At 40.1% G+C, this 21810-nt stretch overlaps 1 protein-coding gene across 26 annotated transcripts in view; it reads left to right on the top strand.

The window, feature by feature from the left end:
• Positions 1 to 21810, top strand: part of AKT3 (AKT serine/threonine kinase 3) — a 337190-nt gene that overhangs the window by 276573 nt on the left and 38807 nt on the right. For 25 of the 26 annotated variants that reach the window (XM_071207333.1, XM_071207331.1, XM_071207338.1 and 22 more), the window contains one exon: positions 3326 to 3413. In XM_071207333.1, coding sequence (XP_071063434.1) covers positions 3326 to 3413 — 88 coding nt within the window. Of the gene's footprint in view, positions 1 to 3325; positions 3414 to 18249; positions 19826 to 21810 lie in introns of those variants that run through there. The other variant, XM_058309424.2, reaches the window with a different exon arrangement.

Below are 21810 nucleotides of genomic sequence, written 5' to 3' on the forward strand. Positions count from 1 at the left end.
ATGGAGGAGCGCAGGGTTTGTAGCCACCGACCCCTGGAGGGAGCAGGGCTGCCCAGCAGTGCCGAGGGTGGGGAAAAAGGGGGGGCTCAGGACCGAGTCCTGGGAAACACCGACATTTCAGAGGTAGAGCAGAGAGAGAGCCCACGAAGGGCCCAGAGGCTCTTCAGAAACGTACCCAATGAAGTGTATATTGGGTTCGTCTTCTTACTCCTGTTCAGCTGTCTGAATACCGCCTCCGTTTTTCTGCCATTCTTTACTGAATTTCTGTCCTATCACAGGCTCAGCTGTTTTGCTTTTATTATTCTCTAGGACTTTATGGTCATTCTGTTAGTTTTTCTCTTATGTTAACTTTATAGGAAAAGGATAACCTCACGTTGCAGTCACTAAAACTTAGAAAAACATGATCTTTGTAATGTCCCAATAGTGACGACTCCATTGTAGTTGGGGTTTTCGTTTGCCATTCTCTCGTTGGAGTTTCGTATTCTTAGATATAAATACCTCAGTTTAAAACACTTGGATATTATTTTGAAGTCCTAAATTGTATATGTTAGGGAATCACTGACTTTGAAATTTCACACCTTGAGGAGCTTTGTGTTAAAGAATCTCTCCCAGCTCCTAAAATGGCAGTCTAAGATTATATTCTTAGACTTTGCACAGTGTTTGTTGCCTGTATTTTAATTTTATAAGTATTTGATAAATATGGATTAAATACTTACACCCAAGGCCAAAATTTACTAGAGAACTGAGGGCTTATACGAAAGTGAATAACCAAAGCTGGATTAAAGCCTTTAGAAGCCCTAAATGATAAAATGATTGTGGCTTTCCATTCAAATTCTCCTCTCACCCATCACTACGAATCTTAGTTCAAAATGAAAACATAATTGCGATTGACTGTAAGTGTAAGAAACTACAATGAAGTTCTGGTTTTTATCAGCAGACTACTTTGATGAATGCTTTGAAATAGTACATTCCTTCCAAAAAACGTATTCTGGAGTTTCTGATTTCTGGTTCCCTGAGCACAAGCTTGGAAAGCCTTTTGGGGTATTCAATTCTGATCTCTGCCCTTAAAAGACTTGAAGTCAGATTGAGACATACACAACTTGAAATGCAGTGAAAAGGGCTAAGGCAAGGTGTGAGTGCTGTGTCAGCTAAATAAATAATTGCCATCCCAAGGTTCCCATGGGAACACACGTGTTAGGGATCTGATCCATTCTACAAGTTCCATAGCAGGGGTGTGTTCATTTAGAGAATTCCATAGGGTTCTGGCGTAGGATACCAGGTTGCAGGAACCCCGTATCATTACAAAAGTTTCTCAAATGTCAGCTAAATTTTAAGTTTTCAATTTGGACAGGATGCTGGAAGATCTGATATCCACCCCAGTCATGTGTTTCCTACACCTGATAACCCCAGAATTCGTTAGAATTGTCCCTTGTTTTCTTTGACCTGTTTGGTTTCCTTCTTATCCAGTGGTTTGTTGGAGCCAGCACATACCTGTTCAGGAGAGCCAGTGATAAGTTTTCAGGAGGTTTGTGAACTGGCTGTTAAACAGTTATTATTCAAAATGAAATCATACAAACTTACAGTTAAATATATTAAAACCAAAGATGGTAAATACTCAAAGCATATCACTTCTTAATTCTGATTCGTTTTCCTATTATCTCTGTGTGTTTGCAATGAACAATATCTGTTGTGTGTGTTTGGAAATGCTACGTAGTGGCCTATGACAGTGTGTCTCTTTCCACCTCTGTGCTGAGTGACGACACCGTAGCGCGAAGTTGGCCATGGTGAGAGTATTTGCATCACTGAAACGGGCAAACAAAATAAACTGGGGCTTCCTTGTTTTATTGATAGTTTAGACTTAAGAAAGTAGAGGAAATGTAAATGATGCAGATTAAATTTAAAAGCCTGTTGTGTCAATAGCCACTACATTTTGAATAGGACAAAAATAGGAGAAAATATTCTTTCACTCTTCAAAAAGTATTGGCTGTGCGACTGAGCAGCCACTCCCATCGGGACAAACCAGTGATGTCCTTACATATGTCTCTCGTATCACTTCCACCTTACTCTTTAACGTAAACAGAAATACCAACCAGTTGTCATGTTGGAACTGCTCATAAGGCAGCTATACCCATAGGTTGGCTTTGTAATGAAAGTTCAGCAAAAATTGACAAAAATTTTCTGTGAGAATAAGTTGGCTAATTTAGTACGTTGTATATTTTATTGTTCTTTGTAAATTTTGTGCTACATGTGGTTTATATCCATACAGTATGTAATAAACTCACATACCTGTGCATATGGGTGTATATACACACACAGTGTCCCTCCATTAAGTCGGTGCTAAGCATTTACCAGCACACCACATTCCTGGCCCTGAACACTGCCAAATAAAACTCGCCATGTGGAATTCAGATTCAAATAAATTCTTTGCTTTCCTTTTTTCTTTCTGTTCTTGTTTTTGCTCTTTTCTGCCTCACTCTTTCTCTTCTCCTTCTCTTCCTTTTTTCCTCCCTCCTCCTTCTCTCCCTTAATGACTAATATGCTTTATATTGTTACTTTTAAAAGTATATGATTTTACAAGCATATAAAGAAGAGCCCATAATACATGCCAAATAATATTAAATTATCACATGGTCTGATTCTGAACTGTGATTTCCAGAGCTTACGTATCTGTAAAAGTAAACTCTCGAAGCCAGAAAACACCTGATACCAGTATTGTGTTCAGGTGTCAGTTCTCTAAGAGGACCTTCAAAAATTTGGGGGTTGCTGTTTTTTCATTTTTCATTTGTATTGCCTTGGCAGTGGTGTTTCAGAGATTGGAAATTCTTTTTGGATATGAAAATAACCCATGAGTTTCTATAGTGCTGCTCCATAAATTATTTTTTCTAACAAATTATTGTGGCATTTCAGAATTTCTAATTTAAAAGGAACTTGATTTATAGAATTGATGGTGATAAAGCTACCATTTATTGTTCTGGGTGGTTACCCATGTCAGTAGCCTGTTAGATTGATTTTATTTTTCCTTCTTGACCTGAGAAAGCTGAGGTTAAACAGCTTTCCACTGCCACACACCTAAGAAGTGAAAAAGTTGGTTTGTCTTTCCGGTCTGACTTCAAAGCCTGTGCTATTACCAAAATACCGTATTAGAGCTAGAGCTTTTTAATATCATATGAGGTGAATTAGATCGTATGGCACCTTTTTATTTTATAGCTATTTAACAGAAGTACTATTTGTCACACAGAAAATAACACTTAAATGAAAACTTTTTCATTAGGCATTGGACATGTAAATGTTTTATAATCATTTAATTTTATTTCTATGCTCGTAGCCTTGGCGGAGGACCTGATGATGCAAAAGAAATTATGAGACACAGCTTCTTTTCCGGAGTAAACTGGCAGGATGTATATGATAAAAAGGTAGGATATCTTTATGGCATAATGTTTATATAATTTGACTATTCTGCTAAAATCAGTTTATGGCAAAAAATTGAAAAGTAAGATTTGATGATGCAATGTTACTTTTCATTTGACTCTTAAGTTTCATTGATTGCTGAATTTCTTAATACAAAATTTTACCCATCATTTCGACTCCCATAATGCATTTTGACATTTTATTCAACATGGTCAAACAACAGATAACTCTCTTTTCAAAATATTCATAATGATTTGTTAGTTTGCCTCTTTGTTTCCTTAATAAAAAACAAAATAAAGCCAACCAATGCTATGTGATTGTTTTAGGAAATAGCAAAATACAAAAATTTTTTATTTGATCTTATACCTTTAAATCTCAAATGACTACTTCAGATTTACTTATAAAAATTCTTATTTTAAAAGGAATGTAAAGAAATTTAGTATTAATATTTATCAAAGTAATACATTTATTTGTCTTATTCAGGACTTCTTTGTTATTTGAAATAGAGTTTTATTGCCCACAAAATGAATACTAATTATGTAATGATTTTATTGTAATCTCCTTATTACTTGTTTTGTAATACTGCAATTTGTTATTAAATTCAGAAATAGGGAATTATTGCGTATGTTCCATCCTCTTTCTTTTTTTCTTAAACATAGACTAATCTTGGTCTCATTTTAACACAAAACCTGGGTAAGCCTTTGGTTGATATTTAGTCACGATATTCCCAGGAAAACAATTCTTGTGTCATGGTTTTTTAATTTTGTGTGTTAAGGAAGAATTGGCTTTACTATTCATTTATTTATATAGGTTTGTGTGAAGAAATTATTTTTTTAAGACTTCACATATTGTTAATATAGACATTGATTTTGATTTTCAAATGCTTATGTGAAAACGTTACTAGATTTTTATCTAATCAGTAATTTCCTTGGAATTTTTATTGCTCTATCTTTTCTAGTTATTCCATACATTTCCATTTATTCCATGTTTATATATTTTTTCCTGAAGCATTTACTAATCAGCATTCACGTAGTGCCTGTTTTGTGCAAAATATTCTCACCTATTAAGCCCTAAGGTAAAGATAGAATGATATCATATGTATTATAAGTAATGCAAGTGCTTCATTTCTCTCTTAATGGAGGGAGTATGTTGACTTTCTGTCAATTTCTTGTAGCTAGACGTTTAAAATAGTTGCACTGTTTTCAACAACTCTGCTCAGAAGTTCAGTTCAATTAAACTCCCACGTCTTGAGTCTCTCCTCTTCATGAGGCACTGTGTATTAGGACCGTCAGAACCCTTATGGGAAGGAAGGGACCGTTTGTAAATGTCCAAGGTGTTTACCAGCTGCATGCAGACGTTTCTGAGTCCACTTAGTGCACTGGTGATGAGCCTTATGGGTTGCCTGCAAACACAGGAGCACTGGCTTTATTAAGAAGTCCATTGTTTAATTTCCAAATATTTGGGTTTTCAGTTATCTTTTTGTTATTGATTCCTAACTTAGCTCTCTTATAGTTGGAGAACATACTTTATTGAGATTTGTTTTCTGGCCCAGAGTATGGTTTATCTTGGTGTATGATCCATGTATACTGGAAACGAATGTGTATTTTGCTTTTACTACGTAAGATGTTCTTTCAGTGTGGGCAGGTCGAGGTGGCTGATGGTACTGGTCCATCTTCTGTGTTCTTACTGACCTGCTGTCTGCGTGTTCTGTCGATTGCTGTAAAGCCATTGGTAAATCTTCACCTGTGGTTGTGGATTTGCTTGTTTCTTCTTTCAGTTATTTCATTTTGTTTCCACTGTTGTCTTATTAGTTACATCTTTATTTCATTGTTTAGAGGTTGTTTCTAGGGTTTGAAATTTATTTGTTTTAACTTATTACATTATATTTTCAATTAATATTATAACCACTCCACATTCAACAGTTTTTCCCTTCCATCCTTTATGCATTTGTTTTCATGCATTCAATTTTCACATGGATTACAAGTGTCACAATACATGATAAATGAGAAAAACAACCGTGGTGCTGAGTGACACGAGTGAAGATGTGCTGGTGGGAGGCATCAGCAGTTCGTGGTACGCCGAAATGGGGTGCAGGAAGATGCGGAGGCAGCCTGTTGATGTAGTGTAGTTTCTTTAAAGTTTTGCTCACGTGTTTGATTCCGTTACTAGAATTATAGATTCTGAGTAGGAAAATGACATGAAGTGATTGGACCTCCTCAAGTTTAGTTTTATAGACTTCTAGAGAGGAGAGTCTGGACAGGAGGATCCTGTAAGAGGTTCCCACAGTGACACAGCCGTGGAGTGACAGAGCAGAGCAGTGGACAGAGGAGGGAAAGGAGACGTGGAGTCCACAACCACGGCGAGTAGCTGAGAGCTGGCAACATGGACCAACAGCACAGGAGGAGCAAGCAGGCTCAGTGCAGACGGTTAGGGTCAGTTTGGGCATATTGAATTCCTTTGGAATTATTTCCGAAGTGGAAATACCGCACTAGCATTTGGCAGTGAGAGCAGGAATGGATATGGAGATGTGGAAATTCAAACTACAAGGAGAGTTGCGACCTCATACGGAGGAGGGAGATGAGTAGAGAGGAGAATGAGGACACAGAGGACTAGGAATTCCATTTTCATAAGTATCCATGGTCAGGAATAGTATTTGGTTTGAGGACACATTTTTGTTACGTGTGTCGAAGACCCTTTTTAAAGAAGCCTACACATGTTGCGGTGGAACTTTTGCTGACGAGTCATGGCTTTCTACTTCTTTGTTGGAAAAATCAGCTCGAACAGTGTTGCCTTTTGTTGGACTTTGTTGGATTATTATTTATTTGATTGATTGGTTTTCCTTGGGGTCTTTGAGCTTTATTTTATAGTTATGTGGGGTGCTAACGGAGTGGCTGGTTGAGGGGTGTGCAGGAGCTCTTTGTGCAATCTCTGTAACTGTCCTGAAAGTCTAAAATTGTTTCAGATTTTTTAAAAAATGGTTCATGGATGGAAGGAGATAGAAATGAAGATTCTCTGGTCCTTCCTCTCAACCCCGTGTTAGAATCAATCACTTTTTTCCTTATTCTTTCTAAAGCACTTTGCTTTTATCTCTTTTTACAAGCTCCATTTTCTTGTTTATTTTTATTTGCATCCATCTTTTTTTTTTTTAATTTGCTTTTCTTATTTAGTAGCTGTGACTCTGGGGTCTGTTCCATGTGTGAGCACTTTTGAGGTTGTTCCCGGGCCAGTTAGTACTTTGCTCTCTTTGGTTAGGGTTGGTTGGTGTGGTTTCGTCGCTCTCCCTTTTTTGTTGTTGTCTAGGGTTCCTCCATCCCTGATAATGTGGCGTTTTTTTTAATTTCTTGCCTTTCCATTTGTAGTTTCCATCTCTGCTAAAATTCTCCACCTGTTCATGTATGTTGTCCATTTTTTCTAGTAGAATCAGAGTCATTTCAACATCCCTGTCAGATTGTCCACCGTCCACCTCTTTTCTGGATTTCCTTCTGTTCATTACTTTCTTTCCCTCTGACAGCAGGTTGTCTTTTCTTGCTTTTCTGGTACCTCCTATCTTTGACTGAATGACTGATGAGATTCATATTTGTGCCAGAGCTGGCCTCCTCTTTTCCTGTGAGGCTGTTCCTGTGCGGAGTTGAGTCAGTGCAGTCCCTGGGTTGGCAGAACTTCTGACCAAAGGCCAGACTGTAGCTCCATTGGGCTTTGCAGTCCCCATGTGGTTTCTGGTGCATATTCTTTGTTGTTGGTTTTCCTCTGTACCTCTTAAAAAAATAGCAACCATGATTAGTGTACGGGCCATGCACAAACAGTCGTGGGCCAGGCTTGGTCTGGGGGCCGCACTTGGCAGTGCCCAGTCCAGTTAGTAACTGCTGTGGTCACCTTCAGTGCTGTGCAGGTGGGTGTTCCTGTAGCAGGGACCCCTGCAGGCCTGCACACAGACTTCTCAGGGTCCCGGGTGGTGGGCTCACCATGGGGCGAGGCGGATTTTGGTTCCCCCGCCCAGTGTCTGGCCGAGGCAGTGCTCCTCTCCGTCCCCTGTGGAACTCTGCCTTGAACCTGGGGGGCTCTCAGTTGGGAGAGTTTCTCTTGCCCTAGCAGCCCCGCACCTCTGCTTTGATCAGAGCAGGGTCCTGGGCACAGAGTGGTCCTTACCCCTTGCCCAGAATCAAGCATACCATCTTCTCCCCTTCTCCCAGGTATACTGCCTCTGAGCTGGGGCCTGGGGCGGTGGGTGGTGTTTCTTGTCCGTGCCCCCTGAGTCTCTTGCCCTGCCATCGTCTTTCTCAGCTGCTCCCCAGGGAAGCCTGTGGACAGAGCTTGTGCGTGAGTGCAAGCTCGTGTGCTGGGCCTCCATGCTGTTCCTAAGAATTCTAAGAGAACTTTCTCACCCACTAGGGCTCTATTCCATTTCCTTTTACACTTTTTAAAAAAAGTCTGAAGCTAGTGACCTTAAGAATTAATTAAACTTTTAGCTGTTTTCTTAGGTGGCAACCTCTTCTTGGATTTGAGGAGGTGGAAAGAGTCACCGGTCCCATCTCTTTTCAAAGGGGGTTATCACTCTTGGAGATTCAAGTGGAGTCGATTGCCCTCTACCGTAGTTCTTTTACTGACTCATGATTTTTTCCATTACTCAGCTTTTCACACTTGGGATGGGAGTGAAGTCTCCTATCACCTCTTACAGACTAGGAAGCTGAACTCTAAATTGACTTTATTCATCTGGCATAACACTGATTCCAAGCCTGACAAAGTAAACACAGAAAGAAAAAATAAAATACTGTAGAAGTACCACTTTTATAACCAAATATTAATAAACTTAGATTGGATGGGTTTAATATTAGTAATCTATTTTATTGGCAGTATTTATTTATCTATTGAACACAGTTATGTGCAAGCATTTTTTGAGTACCGTGAAGAATACCATGAACAAGAAAGGTTCCAATCACTGCTCTCGACAAATTTACATTCAAGAGAGAAGAGACAGACTCTAAAAAGGTAAAAACAGATAATCCAGATTTTTAAAAAAATCTTGGTAAGAGGTATAAAAAAAAGTTAAAAAGGTAATGGACTAGAGCCTTAGTGGGTGAGAAAGTTCTATTTTAGAGGGGTGAGGAAAGACTTCTCTGTAGGGTGATGTTTGAAGTGACATGGATAGTGAGAAGAAACCAGTTATGCAAAGATGTGGGGCAAGAGTAGCCCAGGCACAGAAACAGCCAGTGTAGAGGCCCTAAGGCAAGATCAAGCAAATCAGAAGGCTAGGAAATGAGAGTGGAGTAATCAAAGGGAAATGGGAAGTGATCTGGATTAAAACACATTAATGAAATTCAGCAACTACTTAAACTAAAATTTCCCTATTATGATTAACAAGAAATATGGATTAAAACATAACCAAAAAAAACAAACAAGGGAAACCCTCAGCTCATTAACCCAGCTCTAGCCATTGTGGTAACTGTATGAATGGAATGGGTTTTATCTCAAATTTTATTTTGATGATTACAAAGGGATATGAGAGAAGTCTGACCTCAGAATGATGAAGAGCTGGGACTGAGTATCTTGCAAAACATTGTAATCACAGTGAAAGAGGAACTATTAACACACTACTTTTTAACCCAGGGAAAGATTTTATGTTTGCCAAATCTCTGGGTAGGGGAAATCAAGTTTGCTCTGATGGATACAAACCATAGCTCTGCACCTTTCCTGCGTTTGGAGTCTGAATTTACACCATATGCATTGTGAGGGAGAGTCTGAGCTGTGAATTAAACATAAATATGATAATCCTGAAATAATGAAGAGAAGCTAAAGTAGAAGAATTTTGAGGAACAAGTCAACATCAGAAACCACCTAAAGATTTTCACAAGTGAACAGTCTTAATTAAAATGAGCTCACAGGGAAGCGGTTGTGGCTCAACTGATAGGGCATCCACCTGCCATGTGGAGGGTCCAGGGTTCTATACCCAGGGCCTCCTGACCTTTGTGGTAAGCTGGCCCACATGCAGTGCTGATGTGCGCAAGGAGTGCCATGCCACGCAGGGGTGTCCCCTGTGTAGGGGTGCCCCAAGTGCAAGGAGTGCACCCCACAAGGAGAGCCTCCCCACACAAAAAATGCACAGTCCGCCCAAGAGTGGCACTGCACACACGGAGAGCTGATGCAGCAAGGTGACGCAACAACAACAACAACAACAACAACAAAGCGACACAGTTTCCCAGTGCTGCATGACAATAATGCAAGTAGACACAGAAGAACACACAGCAAATGGATACAGAGAGCAGACAACAGCGGGGAAGGGGAGAGAAATAAATAAAATCTTTAAAAAAAAAAGCTCACAATAAAAGACAAAACAAGGGACTTGAACCCTAAGAATTATAGGAAGTAGGATAATAAAAGAATGTATGGTTACTTTAAAAATAACTAAAGAGATAAAAGATATTAAAAGGTAAAGGGAAAGACCAAATCCAGTGAAAAACTGAACAGGCAGATTTGTAAAACAATTAAATGGAACTCTCTTGAAATGAAAAATAGTAATTAATTTTAAAAAAGGCAGGGATTACATCAGGTTTTGGCAAACTGTGGCCAAATCTGCTCATAGACTTTTAGTATGACCCATAAGCAAACAGTGGTTTTCATAATTTCAAAGATTATACGAAAACAGAGAATCCAATTCAGTTTGCTAAAGCACTTAGGACAATATACCAGACATGGGTTGGTTTTTACAATGGGGATTTGTTAGTTTACAAGCTTACAGTTCTGAGATTGTGCAAATGTCCAAATCCAGGCATCATCAGGCAGTGCTCTCTCCCTAGAGAGCAGCTGCCAGCGATCCTGGACTCCTGCCACAGGGTGAGGCACACAGCAGCATCTGCTGGACTCTCCCTTCTCTTCTGTGATTCCTTGATTTCAGCATCTGGCTTTAGTGAATTTTTCCTCAGCGTCTGAATTTCATTGTCTTAAAAAGGATTCTAGTAAGAGTATTAAGACCCACCTTGGGCTGCACCTTAACTGAAGTGACCCCATTTAAAAGTCCTACTTGCAGAAGGTTTATATGGGCAGGAATGGGGTAGCTTCAAGAACCTGATTTTCTGGGGTACATACAAGGTCAAGCCATCACAGATTCTGTGTGGACTGCAAAGCCTAAAATGTGTACTGTCTGGCACTTTATTGACCCCTGGATTGAACCACATATTAAGTAGCGCTAAACACAGAATTAATTTAATTACAAGATAGAGCTGAAAAAAATAAAAATGTAGCACAAATAGATGGATAATATACAAGAGAGATTAAGAAGCCTGGAAGATAAAATAAAAGGCCAAACATATGTCTAGAAGGAGTTTTAGGAATAGATAATAGAAATTATGAAGGAGAGGAAATATTAAAAGTGGTAAATAACTAAAAATTTTCCAAAATTGCTTAAAGATGTGAATTTTCAGGTTCAAGAAGCAAGAATTGGGAAGTGGACTTGGCCCAGTGGTTAGGGCATCTGTCTACCACATGGGAGGGCCACGGTTCAAACCCCGGGCCTCCTTGACCCGTGTGGAGCTGGCCCATGCGCAGTGCTGATGCGTGCAAGGAGTGCCATGCCACGCAGGGGTGTCCCTGCGTAGGGGAGCCCCACGCGCAAGGAGTGCACCCCGTAAGGAGAGCTGCCCAGTGCGAAAGAAAGTGCAGCCTGCCCAGTAATGGCGCCGCACACACGGAGAGCTGACACAGCAAGATGACGCAACAAAAAGAAACACAGATTCCTGTGCCGTTGACAACAGAAGTGGACAAAGAAGACGATGCAGCAAATAGACACAGAGAACAGACAACCTGGGTGGGGAGGTGGGGGGGAAGGGGAGAGAAATAAACAAATAATAAATATAAATCTTTAAAAACAGAAAGGCAGCAGCAAGAATTCTGACAATGAATCCATAACTAGAAGTCATAGTGAAACTACAGAACGCCAAACACAGCAGCATCAGAGATTAACCAAAGAGAAAAGACAAATCTCTGACAAAGGAACAACAATTATAGTTATGGCAACAGCACTCAGAAAATTGTAGGACTTTCAGAGTGCTAAGGGAAAATAGCTTTCATCCTAATCATTTAAATCCAGTTATATATTACCACTGAAGGGTGAGTTTGTGAAATCAGGATTTTTTTCAGATAAAGAATTTACCATTTAGGTCCCTTGCTAAAATTAATCACTTTACTTCAGGAAGAAGGATAATAAGCCAAGAAATAGTAAGATATAAGAAATAACTTGATGAAGGAATTTGTGAAACATGTTGGCAAACCTAAATAAGCAGTGGCCGTAAAACTCAAGAACAATCTTATTGGCTAAGTTTGTAGATATTTTAAAACCAAGGTGGAATAATGTATGTGACTTGACTGGGATAATTGTATTTAAGATATTCATGTTTCATATACTTTTTAAGAAAGATATAAACATTGATTAACTTGGATTTGCATGTTACAAATGCATTAAAAATGAAGGGTAACTATTTAAAAAGGACGTATTAAATACTTGTGATTAGAAGTAAGGATTGAAAATGCAATTGATTGAGTATAAAACAAAAGACAAATAAATAAAAAATTACTAACAGGATAAAATAAGTTGCAAGAAATCCAAATAAAATCAGTTATGACTAAAATGTAAATGGGTTAAATTTTCCAATGAAAAGACAGAATGTCAAGGTGAATAAATGAACCAAGTCCAGCATTCAGTGATAATATTGCTTAATAAAAGAGATACTTTAAAAAAAAAAAAAAGATTTACATTGACCATAAAATGTAGGTAGAAGTTATACCACTAGCTGCTGTTGAAAAGGACAAGGAGAGAGTTCTGAAAGCTACAAGAGAACAGCAACATGTTGTATACAAGGAGTCCCTTAAATTAAGTGCTGATTTCTTGTCAGAAACCATGGCAGCAAGAAAGTAGTGGGTTGAAATACTTGAAGTGCCGAAAGAAAATAGTTGTTAACCAAGAGTTTCCTGTCTGGCTAGATTTGCTTTAAAAAATGAGGAAGAGATAAAACATTCCAAGATAAACAAAAGCTAATGGAGTTCATCACCATTAGACCTACCCTACAAGCAGTGCAACTGAAAGGAAAGGGCACTAAATAGTGGTCCAAACAGCATAAAGAAACAAAGACCTCCAATAAAAGTAATATGGATAATTATCAATGCCAGTGTCAGTGTGCTGTATTTTTTGGTATATAACTCCACTTCTTATTTCCTACAGGTACTAAAATTCAGAAGCATAAAAAGTTATGATAAATCTGTGTTTTTGGAGACATATCGTACAAAGAAATAATTTGTAACAAGCACAGAAAAGGTTGGGGGGACAGGAATATAGGAACAATGTATGTGTGTACTAGTGAAGTCAAGTTTGTATCAAGTCATGCATGATTGTTATATACTTAGGATGTTTTTTGAATTTATTAAAGTATATTATGCATACATATACATAAACAATAAGTGTATAGTAATAGTTGTGAACTTACAAAACACATATAACATCATACAGGACTGTCATACCTCACCTTACCACCAATACCTTGCATTATTTTTGAACATTTTTAACTAATGATTCAAGAGCATCATCAAAATATTACTAACCAAACTCTTTTCTCCCAATCTACCCTATTATTATTATTTTTATTTTTATATCATTTATATATGAATGTACATAGCAATAAGTGTATAGTAAAAGTTGTGAACTTACAGAGCAAACATGTATAATATCATACAGGGGTCCCATACATCAACACTCCACCAACACCTTGTATTGTCATGAGACATTTGTTACAAATGATGAAAAATTATTGTCAAACTTTTACTACTGATTATAGTCCTTATCTTACATTTGATATATTTTCCCCCAACCCTCCCTATTATTTTTTAAATATATTTTTATGACAGAAGTTGTAAACTTACAAAACAATCATGCACATGTACAGAATTCCCAAACAACACCCCTCTGTCAACACACCACACTGTGGTAGAACAGTTGTTACAGATTATGAGATAATATCATCTGATTATTACCATGTCCATAGTGTACATTTGGCACACATTTTCCATACTTCCCCATTATCAACACAGTACATCTTTGGCATAGACGCAAGAATACTACTGCCAACCACAGTTCATAGGTCACTCCAGTTGCTTTTCCCCATGCCTCTCCACATTCCCCCCATCCTGCAATGGTGATGTACACTTGATCTAGCTAACAAAGGGCACTCTTGCATGTGTACCTTCAACCACAATTCTCATCCACCTCTGTGTATACTGTGCTTTTCAGTCCCTAGATTATTCTCTAGCATTCTGTCAATTGGCATTTACATCCCAGACTACCTTTTTCAGCCACATCCCCATTTATAAACAGCTGTTACTCACTATGTGTTGCCATCAACTCTGTACATTTCCACACTTGTACCTCAAGCTGATTAAAACTTCTATATATATTAAACATCAATAGTCTATCTCAGTTCTCCTCATCTCCCTTAAGAATCCACCATCTACCACCAGGTCTTGAAGATATTTTCCTACATTTTCTTCTAGAAGCTTTATGATTCTTCCTTCTATATTTAGGTTTTTGATTCATTTAGAGTTAATTTTTGGATAAGGTGTGAGATAGGGATCCTCTTTTCTTCTTTTGGCTATGGATAGCCAGTTCTCTCAGCACAATTCATTGAATGGACTATTCTGCCCAAGCTGTGTGGGTTTGACAGGCTAGTCAAAAATCACTTGACCATACCTGTGAGGGTCTGTTTCTCAAGGATCAGTATGGTTCCATTGATCTGTGTGTCTGTCTCCATGCCAGTACCATGCTGTTTTTACCACTCTAGTGAGGTGGTATTATTTAAAGTACGGAGATGAGAGTCCTCCAGTCTCACTTTTCCTTCCCAAGATGTTTCTGGCTATTCAGGATCCCTTACCCTTCCAAATAAATTCAATAATCATGTTTTCCATTTATTTTTTTAAATGGTGGTGTAATTTTTATTGGGATAGCTTTGAGTATATATATCAATTTGAGTAAGATTGACATCTTAATGATATTTAGTCTTCCAATCCATGAACATGGAATGTTCTCCCAGTTATTTAGGCCTTTTTAATTTCTTTTAACATCAAGTTGTAGGTTTCTGACTATAAGTGCTTTACATCGTTGGTTAACTTTATTCCTGAATATTTGGGTTTTATCTGTCATATTTTATTTTCACCACTCTTTTGACACTTCTAGTTACTTTTGTTGATATAATCTTCATTTCTTGACTCTCTTCCAGATCTCTCTCTCCTGTCTTTTCAGACTCTAGAACACCTTTTAGTAATTCCTGAAAAATCTGTTCTCTTGGTTAGAAATTCTCTTGGTTTCTGTTTTTCTGTGAATATTCTAAACTCACCCTCATTTAGAAAGGCAGTCTTGCCTGATATAAGATTCTTGGTTGGAAGTTTTTCTCTAATAGTATATTTAATATATCATACCACTGTGTTCTTACCTCTCTGGTTTCTGATGTGAAATTAACTTTATTGGGTATCCTTTATATGTTATGCATTGCTTTTCTCTTGCTCCTCTCAGAATTCTCTTTGTCTTTGGTGTTTGACATTCTGATTAGTATGTGTCTTGGAGTTGTTCTATTCACAGTTTTTCAAATGGGAGTACATTGTGCTTTCTAGACATGGATATCTATGTCCTTCAATAGGGTTGGGAAATTTTCTACCATTATTTCTTCAAATATTTCTTCTGCCCCTTTTCCCTTCTCCTTCTGGGATCCCCATGACATGTATATTTGTGCATCCCTTGCTGTTGTTTAGTTCTCTGAGACTTTGTTCAAATTTTTCCATTCTTCATCTCTTCTTTCGTATGTTCACTTTCAGAGGCCATTTCTTCAAGCTCACCAATCCTTTCTTCTGCCTCCTCAAATCTGCTATTATATGATTCCAGTATTATTTAAATTTCATTTATTGCGCCTTTCATTCCCATAAGATCTGCTTTCTTTCTGTGCATGCTTTCAAATTCTTCTTTGTGCTCATCCAATGTCTTTTTAATATCCTTAATCTCTTTAACCATCTCATTGAATTTATTAAGGAGATTTGTTTGAACATCTGTGATTAGTTGTCTCAACTGCTTTATGTCATCTGGAGGCTTATCTTGTTCCTTTAACTGGGCCATATCTTTGTTTCTTGGTGTGGATTGTAACTTTTTGTTGGTGTCTTGGCACATGGCTTACTAGAGTATTTATTCTGGGTGCAGATTTTCTCTTTAGTTTAGGGCTTCCTGCCCTTTCTCCCTTGCTGGTTGTGCAGTAGGAGCCAAGGTTGTAGTTGGTGCTATAAGCTGTGGAGGCTCAAGCTGCCCTCATTGCACCAGGGACCGATGAAGCTTCTCCCAACTTTCTCCTTTGCCAGGGGTAGGAACAGCGTCACAACTGTGTAGAGTAATCGATGTCATGCAGGCCTAGACTGTAGTTTCCTTAAGAGACGGATGAAGATCCGCCCCCCTTCTCCCCTACCTGGGGCGGGGATGAAACTACCGGTGTTGAGCAGCAATCTATGCAGTGATGGTCCAAGATGACCACAGTTGCCCTGGTAGACTTCTGATTATTCAGTCTATACCAGCCAAGGTACCTGCAGTTACCTGGACAGGCTGGTGCAGGGGCCGCCAGTCTCCTCCCTGCCAGAGGCGGGGCTGAAGCCTAGGCTGGGGCTGCAGGACAAACTGGGTGAAAGAAACCAGTTCCTGGGAAATGGACATGACTCAACTTATAGAGCATCCACCTATCATATGAGAGGGTCCAGGGTTCAATACCCAGGGCCTCCTGACCCATGTGGTGAGCTGGCCCATGCGCAGTGCTGCTACGCACAAGGAGTGCTGTGCCATGTGGAGGCATCCCGCATAGGGGAGCCCCATGCGCAAGGAATGCGCCCTGCAAGGAGAGCCTTCCCGTGGGAAGGAAGCGCAGCCCGCCCAGGAGTGGCACTGCACACATGGAGAGCTAACTCAGCAAGGTGATGTAACAAAAAAGAGACGCACTTTCCCAGTGCCAGCAACAGTGCAAGCAGACACAGAAGAACACGCAGTGAACAGAGAGCAGACAGTGGGGGAGTTGGGGTGGAGGGGAGGGGAGAGAAATAAATAAAAAATAAATCTTTTAAAAAAAAAGAAAAACGGATTCTTCCTGTTACTGTGATTTTTGGTCAGCCTTGTTTCCTCTCAGGCTAGGGGTGGAGTCAAAATGGTGGTTACCGGCCTCTCTTCAAGTTGAATAGGTTCAAGCTTTAGCTGTTCTTAGGGTTATACTTTAGCCAGCTGAATTTACTAATCGGTAACCGAAACTAGTAGCCAGCTGTCTCCGCCATCCCCGTTTTTGGGAAATGGAGCATCCAGTTCCAGCCACAGAATAGTTCCTCCATGGCGTAGCAGGTAATTTCCCAGAGAGGTTAGCATAGGTCCCCTCAGCTTCCTTCCTGCTGGAGGTGGCGCTGGGGCTTAGGCTAGAGCTGCAATATGATATGGATGGGAAGAAGCCGGTCTCCACAGCACTGGGATCCTCAGTCCGCCCCGCTTCCCCTTGTGCTGGGTGCGGAGTTAAGATGGCGGCTCCCGGCCTCCTTCTGACCTGGACAGGCTCAAATTTCAGCTGTTCTCAGGATCATACTGTAGCCGCTGAATTTCCTCATCAGTAGCTGGAGTTGGTGCCCAGACATCTCTTCCTCCCCCATTTTTGGGAAGCAATGTTTCCACTCCAGCCGCAGAACAGCTCTGGAGGCGGCTTGTGCCTCTGGTAGAGGTTGGGCACCGACCTCCGGGACATGGAGCCTCTGTTTACGAATCTTCACTGCAGATGGGCAGTCTCCTCCTTCCACTCCTTCAAGGATGTTGCAGGATGCTCTTCTGGCCTCCTGCAGCCCCAAATGAGTGCTTTAGATAGTTCTGGGTGTTTACTAACTGCCCTGTAGCAGGAGCTGACTCTAGGAGCTTCTTACTCTGCCACCATCTTGCTGGTTGTGTAGGATGTTAACTTTTAATGCTCATAGGAAAATATATGAAGTATATATCCAGATAGAAATGGTACAGTACAATAAATCAAAACAATTTTAAAAAATCAAATAAATATTAATGGCATTAATGGAAGAATGGAGGGCCAAAAAGGTATAAGACATAAAAAGACAAAATACCAAAATTGTAGAAGACATCCTTGCAGTATCAGCAGTGACATTAAATATGACTGGATTAACCTCTCTAGTCAAAAGGCAATGATTGGCAGAATGGATAAAAAAAGCACCACCCACCTATATACTGCCTACAAGAGACTCATATTAAATTGAAAGACATAAGTAGATTGAAAGTGAAAGGAGAGAAACAAGTATTATCATGCAAGTAATAACCAAAAGAGGTATGAGATAACCGTAGAATAGATAAAGTGGACTTTAAGTCACAAACATTTATGAGAGGCAAAGAGGGTCATTATATGCTAATAAAAGGGTCAATTCAATAAGATGACTAACAATTATAAATGTTTATGCACCTAACAGCAGAGCCACAAAATATATGGAGCAGATACTGACATATTTTCAGGGAAAAATTGATGGTTCTACATTAACAGTAGAAGACTGTAATATACCACTCTCTAATGGATTGGCCATCTAGTCGGAGGATTGATAAGGGGGAAGCAGATGTGGCTCAAGCAGTTGGGCTCCCATCTACAATGTGGAAGGTCCTGGGTTTGGTTCCTGGAGCCTCCTCGTGAAGGCAAGCTGGCCTGCATGGCAAGCTGATGCAACAAAAAAGAGACACAGAGGAAAAGACAATGAGAGACACAACAAACCAGGGATCTGAGGTGGCTCAAGCAAATGAGTGCCTCTCTCCTGCAGGTCCCAGGATTGGTGCCTGGTGCCTCCTAAAGAGAAGATGAGAAGAGAAGAGAAGCACACAGAAAAACACACAGTGAATGGACACAGAGCAGACAGCAAGTGCATGTGGCATGGGGAGGGGGATGGGGAATAAAAAATTAAAAAAAACCAATAAGGAAGTGCAAGACTCAATTGTGACAGACTGAAAGTGTTCCCTCTAAGATCCAGAACAAGACAAGGATGTTCACTGTTACCACTACTGTTCAGCGTTGTGCTGGAAGTTTTAGCAGAAATTTGTGTTTCCTGGGACAGTTGTCAAAATAGAGGTTACCATATGGTAAGGTACTTATGTGACCATTTAAGATATAACCATTTAAAAATATAAAAACTATTCCTAACTCATGGGCCATAAAAAGCAAAACAAAAGTCATTCCCTGATATAAAAGATCCAAATACAACTGGATTTTCTCCAGTGGGCATATATTGAGCCTGCATCCAAGAGAGTGCATTTTTTTAAAGGCAACAAAGCATACCTCAATAAAACCCAAAGATCTATACAAGCCAAATCATATTCTCTAATCACAGGATAATAAAATTAGGACTAATCAACAAGTGTTATCCAAACCCCCAAATGTCTGAAAGCTTTAAAATAAACTTTAAAATAATCTATAGGTAAAGTAGGCTACCATGAAATTTAGAAAACATTTAAAACTGAATGGCCAAATGTATGCACTGGACCATAGTGGTAATAGTCTGATGATATTAGCTCATAATCTATAACAAATGTTCCACAGCGATGTGGTGTGTTTGTGAAAGGTTGTTATGTGGGAATTTTACACATGTGCATGGTGGTTTTGTAAGTCCACAACTTCTGTAATAAATAAATAAATAAATAAATAATCTGAATGACAGTGAACATGTGTGAGATGCAGCCAAAAGGTTCTTAAATACTTGTATTGGGAAGGGAAAAGAAACTAAAACAGACAAATATTAATTATCTAAACTTCCTATTCAGAAAATTAGTGGGGGCGAGTTGTGTTTGTCAAAAATAAACCTAAAGAAATTTAAGTAGAAGCACACAATAAAAGCAAAGTCAAAAGTGAATGAAATAGAAAGTAAAGAGATGAGAGGAGCAACAAAACCAGCCTTTCCCCCATTTTAAGTGTACAGTTCGTGTATTAAATACATCTACAATCCTTTACTTCCATTCCCACCATCCCCTGCCTAAAGTGTCTTCACCCCCTTCTCCTCGCCTTTCGGTGGTGAAGGCGTCAGTAGCTGTCATCAGAGACTCTCCCAGGAGTATTTTCCAGCGTTCAGTCCACAAACATCGATTACCCATCTGCTCCGTAAACATTAGGCTTCGTGCTGGACCTCGGCTGGTCGGTAAGTTAGGGTCCCTGTTCTCAGTGGCCGGCAGTCTAGGAGGGGCAGCTGGGCGGGCAGCCTTAGCATTTCAGCGTGAGGCGCAGTGCGTGTTCCTGAAGATCCCTAAGACGGGCTTCACGAGTTAGGTGGTGGAGCCTGTGCTTCAGGGTTGGACTAAGATTAATTGGAAATTTACTCATATTATGCTTTGAGATGACTTTGACTAGTATAAACATTGGTGGCCTCAGTTTTTCCTTTTTAAAATGAAAAGATCTATAAGATTCTCTTCAGTGCAAATGCTTTATAATTCAATAAAAATGCTTTGAGAAGAAGAGACAGTCAAAAAACCCATTTCTCTGTTCTTTTTAGGGGATAGAGTATTTCAGCTAATTTAGAGCCCTTTAGTTGGGAATTTACCAAGTTCACAGCCAGCTACTTGTCATCTCTTTGCATTTACCAGCCTGCTGCTGCACTGGGCGGTGGGGAGGCACCTGGGGAGCTAGGGGGGGGGGCTGCGCTCTGGACCCTGTGCTGCTGCCCCTTCCTTTTTGGAGTGACACCTCTATAGCTGTTGTTTGCTAGAGCCAGTGCCTTCCCAGCTTAGTGCCTTCCTTCAGGATCCTTCCTGAAATTGCAGTTCGTCTCCAAAAGTCACTTGATTAAGTAGCACATGCCTGGACATAGTTGCTCCCTGTAAATCTAAGTTCTGTCTTCCAGTAGTTTTCTAGACTATCATAAAAACTGCTCTCTGCCTTCCTCTCTCAAGCAGCACTTTCATGTCTGGCTCCCCGTTTCCCAAGCCCCTGCCTTTCCTTCTCACCAGCATCTTGTCCTCTGTCCCTGTCACTGTCCTCTCTCGGGAGAGTGGTGAGGTGGACGACGTCGTGCTGGGATTTGGGCGGGAGCAGGTGGGTTCTGGTCATCTTCACTTAAATATATAATGTTATCAATACAGGTTGGGCTCTTTAATATTGTTAATCTTGCCCTTTTCCCCTGTGTTTTAGGTTTAACAGACCTTTACATTATTGCCTGGGAGGCTGCCTGTGTTATGCGGCCTTCTTTTCTTGGTCTATTGAGATAGTTTGTGTTTTCTCCATCTTAAATGCAGCTTCTCGTAATATAACTGCTTTTTAAGTTGGGAATTATCTGTGCCCCAGTTCTCCCCAGCTTACATACTCTTGTTCTTGAGTATTTCTAATCAGAAATGGTGAGCAGTTGTTACCAGGCTGCTGATGCGTGACACAGCCTGTGTTAGCAGGTGGAAGAGAGAGGAAGAGCAGAATGTTCCCAGGCTCTGAGGTGAATTTTCAGGGTCTAGCTGAGTTTTCAGTTTCAAGAAGGGTTAATTGCTGTTGTAAGCTTAGCAGATAACATGATTAAGTAACTATGCCACAAGCCTCTTGATTTCATTAGAAATATTTACATTCCCACTTTCCACTATATATACAAGTGCATATTCATAAAGCATAAATATACATATATACACATACACACAAAGGGAAATATATATATTTATACAAAGGAGAAATAGAGCTTCAAAAATGAGAATACCCACTTAAGTTTAGCTACTCACTGATGTTCTTTCAAAGCGGTGGAAATTAAAGCAGCATATGATTGTCTGTGGCAAATCTGTATGTTGACTAGTTCAGCGTTTGTCCTGCTGGACTCTCGGTTCAGGTGATTTTTCTTCTGTGTGCACCAGCACGGAGCAGGGAGATGCACACAGCGTTCACGGCGCCCTGGTCAGCAGTCACCCCAAGCTAAGGCCCTGCTCTCCTTCCTCCAAATAGAAGGAAGAGTCTCGAGAGCTGGTGGTGGCAGGACGTGCTGCCGCGAAGGCCTCACCCACCTCGCTGTGCCTGCGCCAGCCGTGCCCGCAGGAATGGCGTGGTGTGCGCCACTGACTTTAGGGAAACTTTCTCTCTTTCCTTTCATTTATGCAGAAAAGAAACACGCAACGTTTGCTTTTAGTAAAAATGCAAGTGGTAGAGTGATTTGGCCACATTTAAAATCTGGCATGAAGATTCATAGAGAGTTCATGTGTAATAGCCCCAAAGTGGAAACAGCCTGGCCAGCCGTCGGTGGGCAAATGGAGAAACGAAGCGTGGTACATCTGTGCAGTGGACTGTCGCACGGCCATAAAATGGAGGAGATGCTGATCACTCAGCAACATGGATGGGTGTCAAAACAACCATGCTGACTGAAACCACCCAG

This window comes from Dasypus novemcinctus, chromosome 13 (genome assembly GCF_030445035.2).
Source record: "Dasypus novemcinctus isolate mDasNov1 chromosome 13, mDasNov1.1.hap2, whole genome shotgun sequence".
Classification (NCBI taxonomy): Eukaryota; Metazoa; Chordata; class Mammalia; order Cingulata; family Dasypodidae; genus Dasypus; species Dasypus novemcinctus.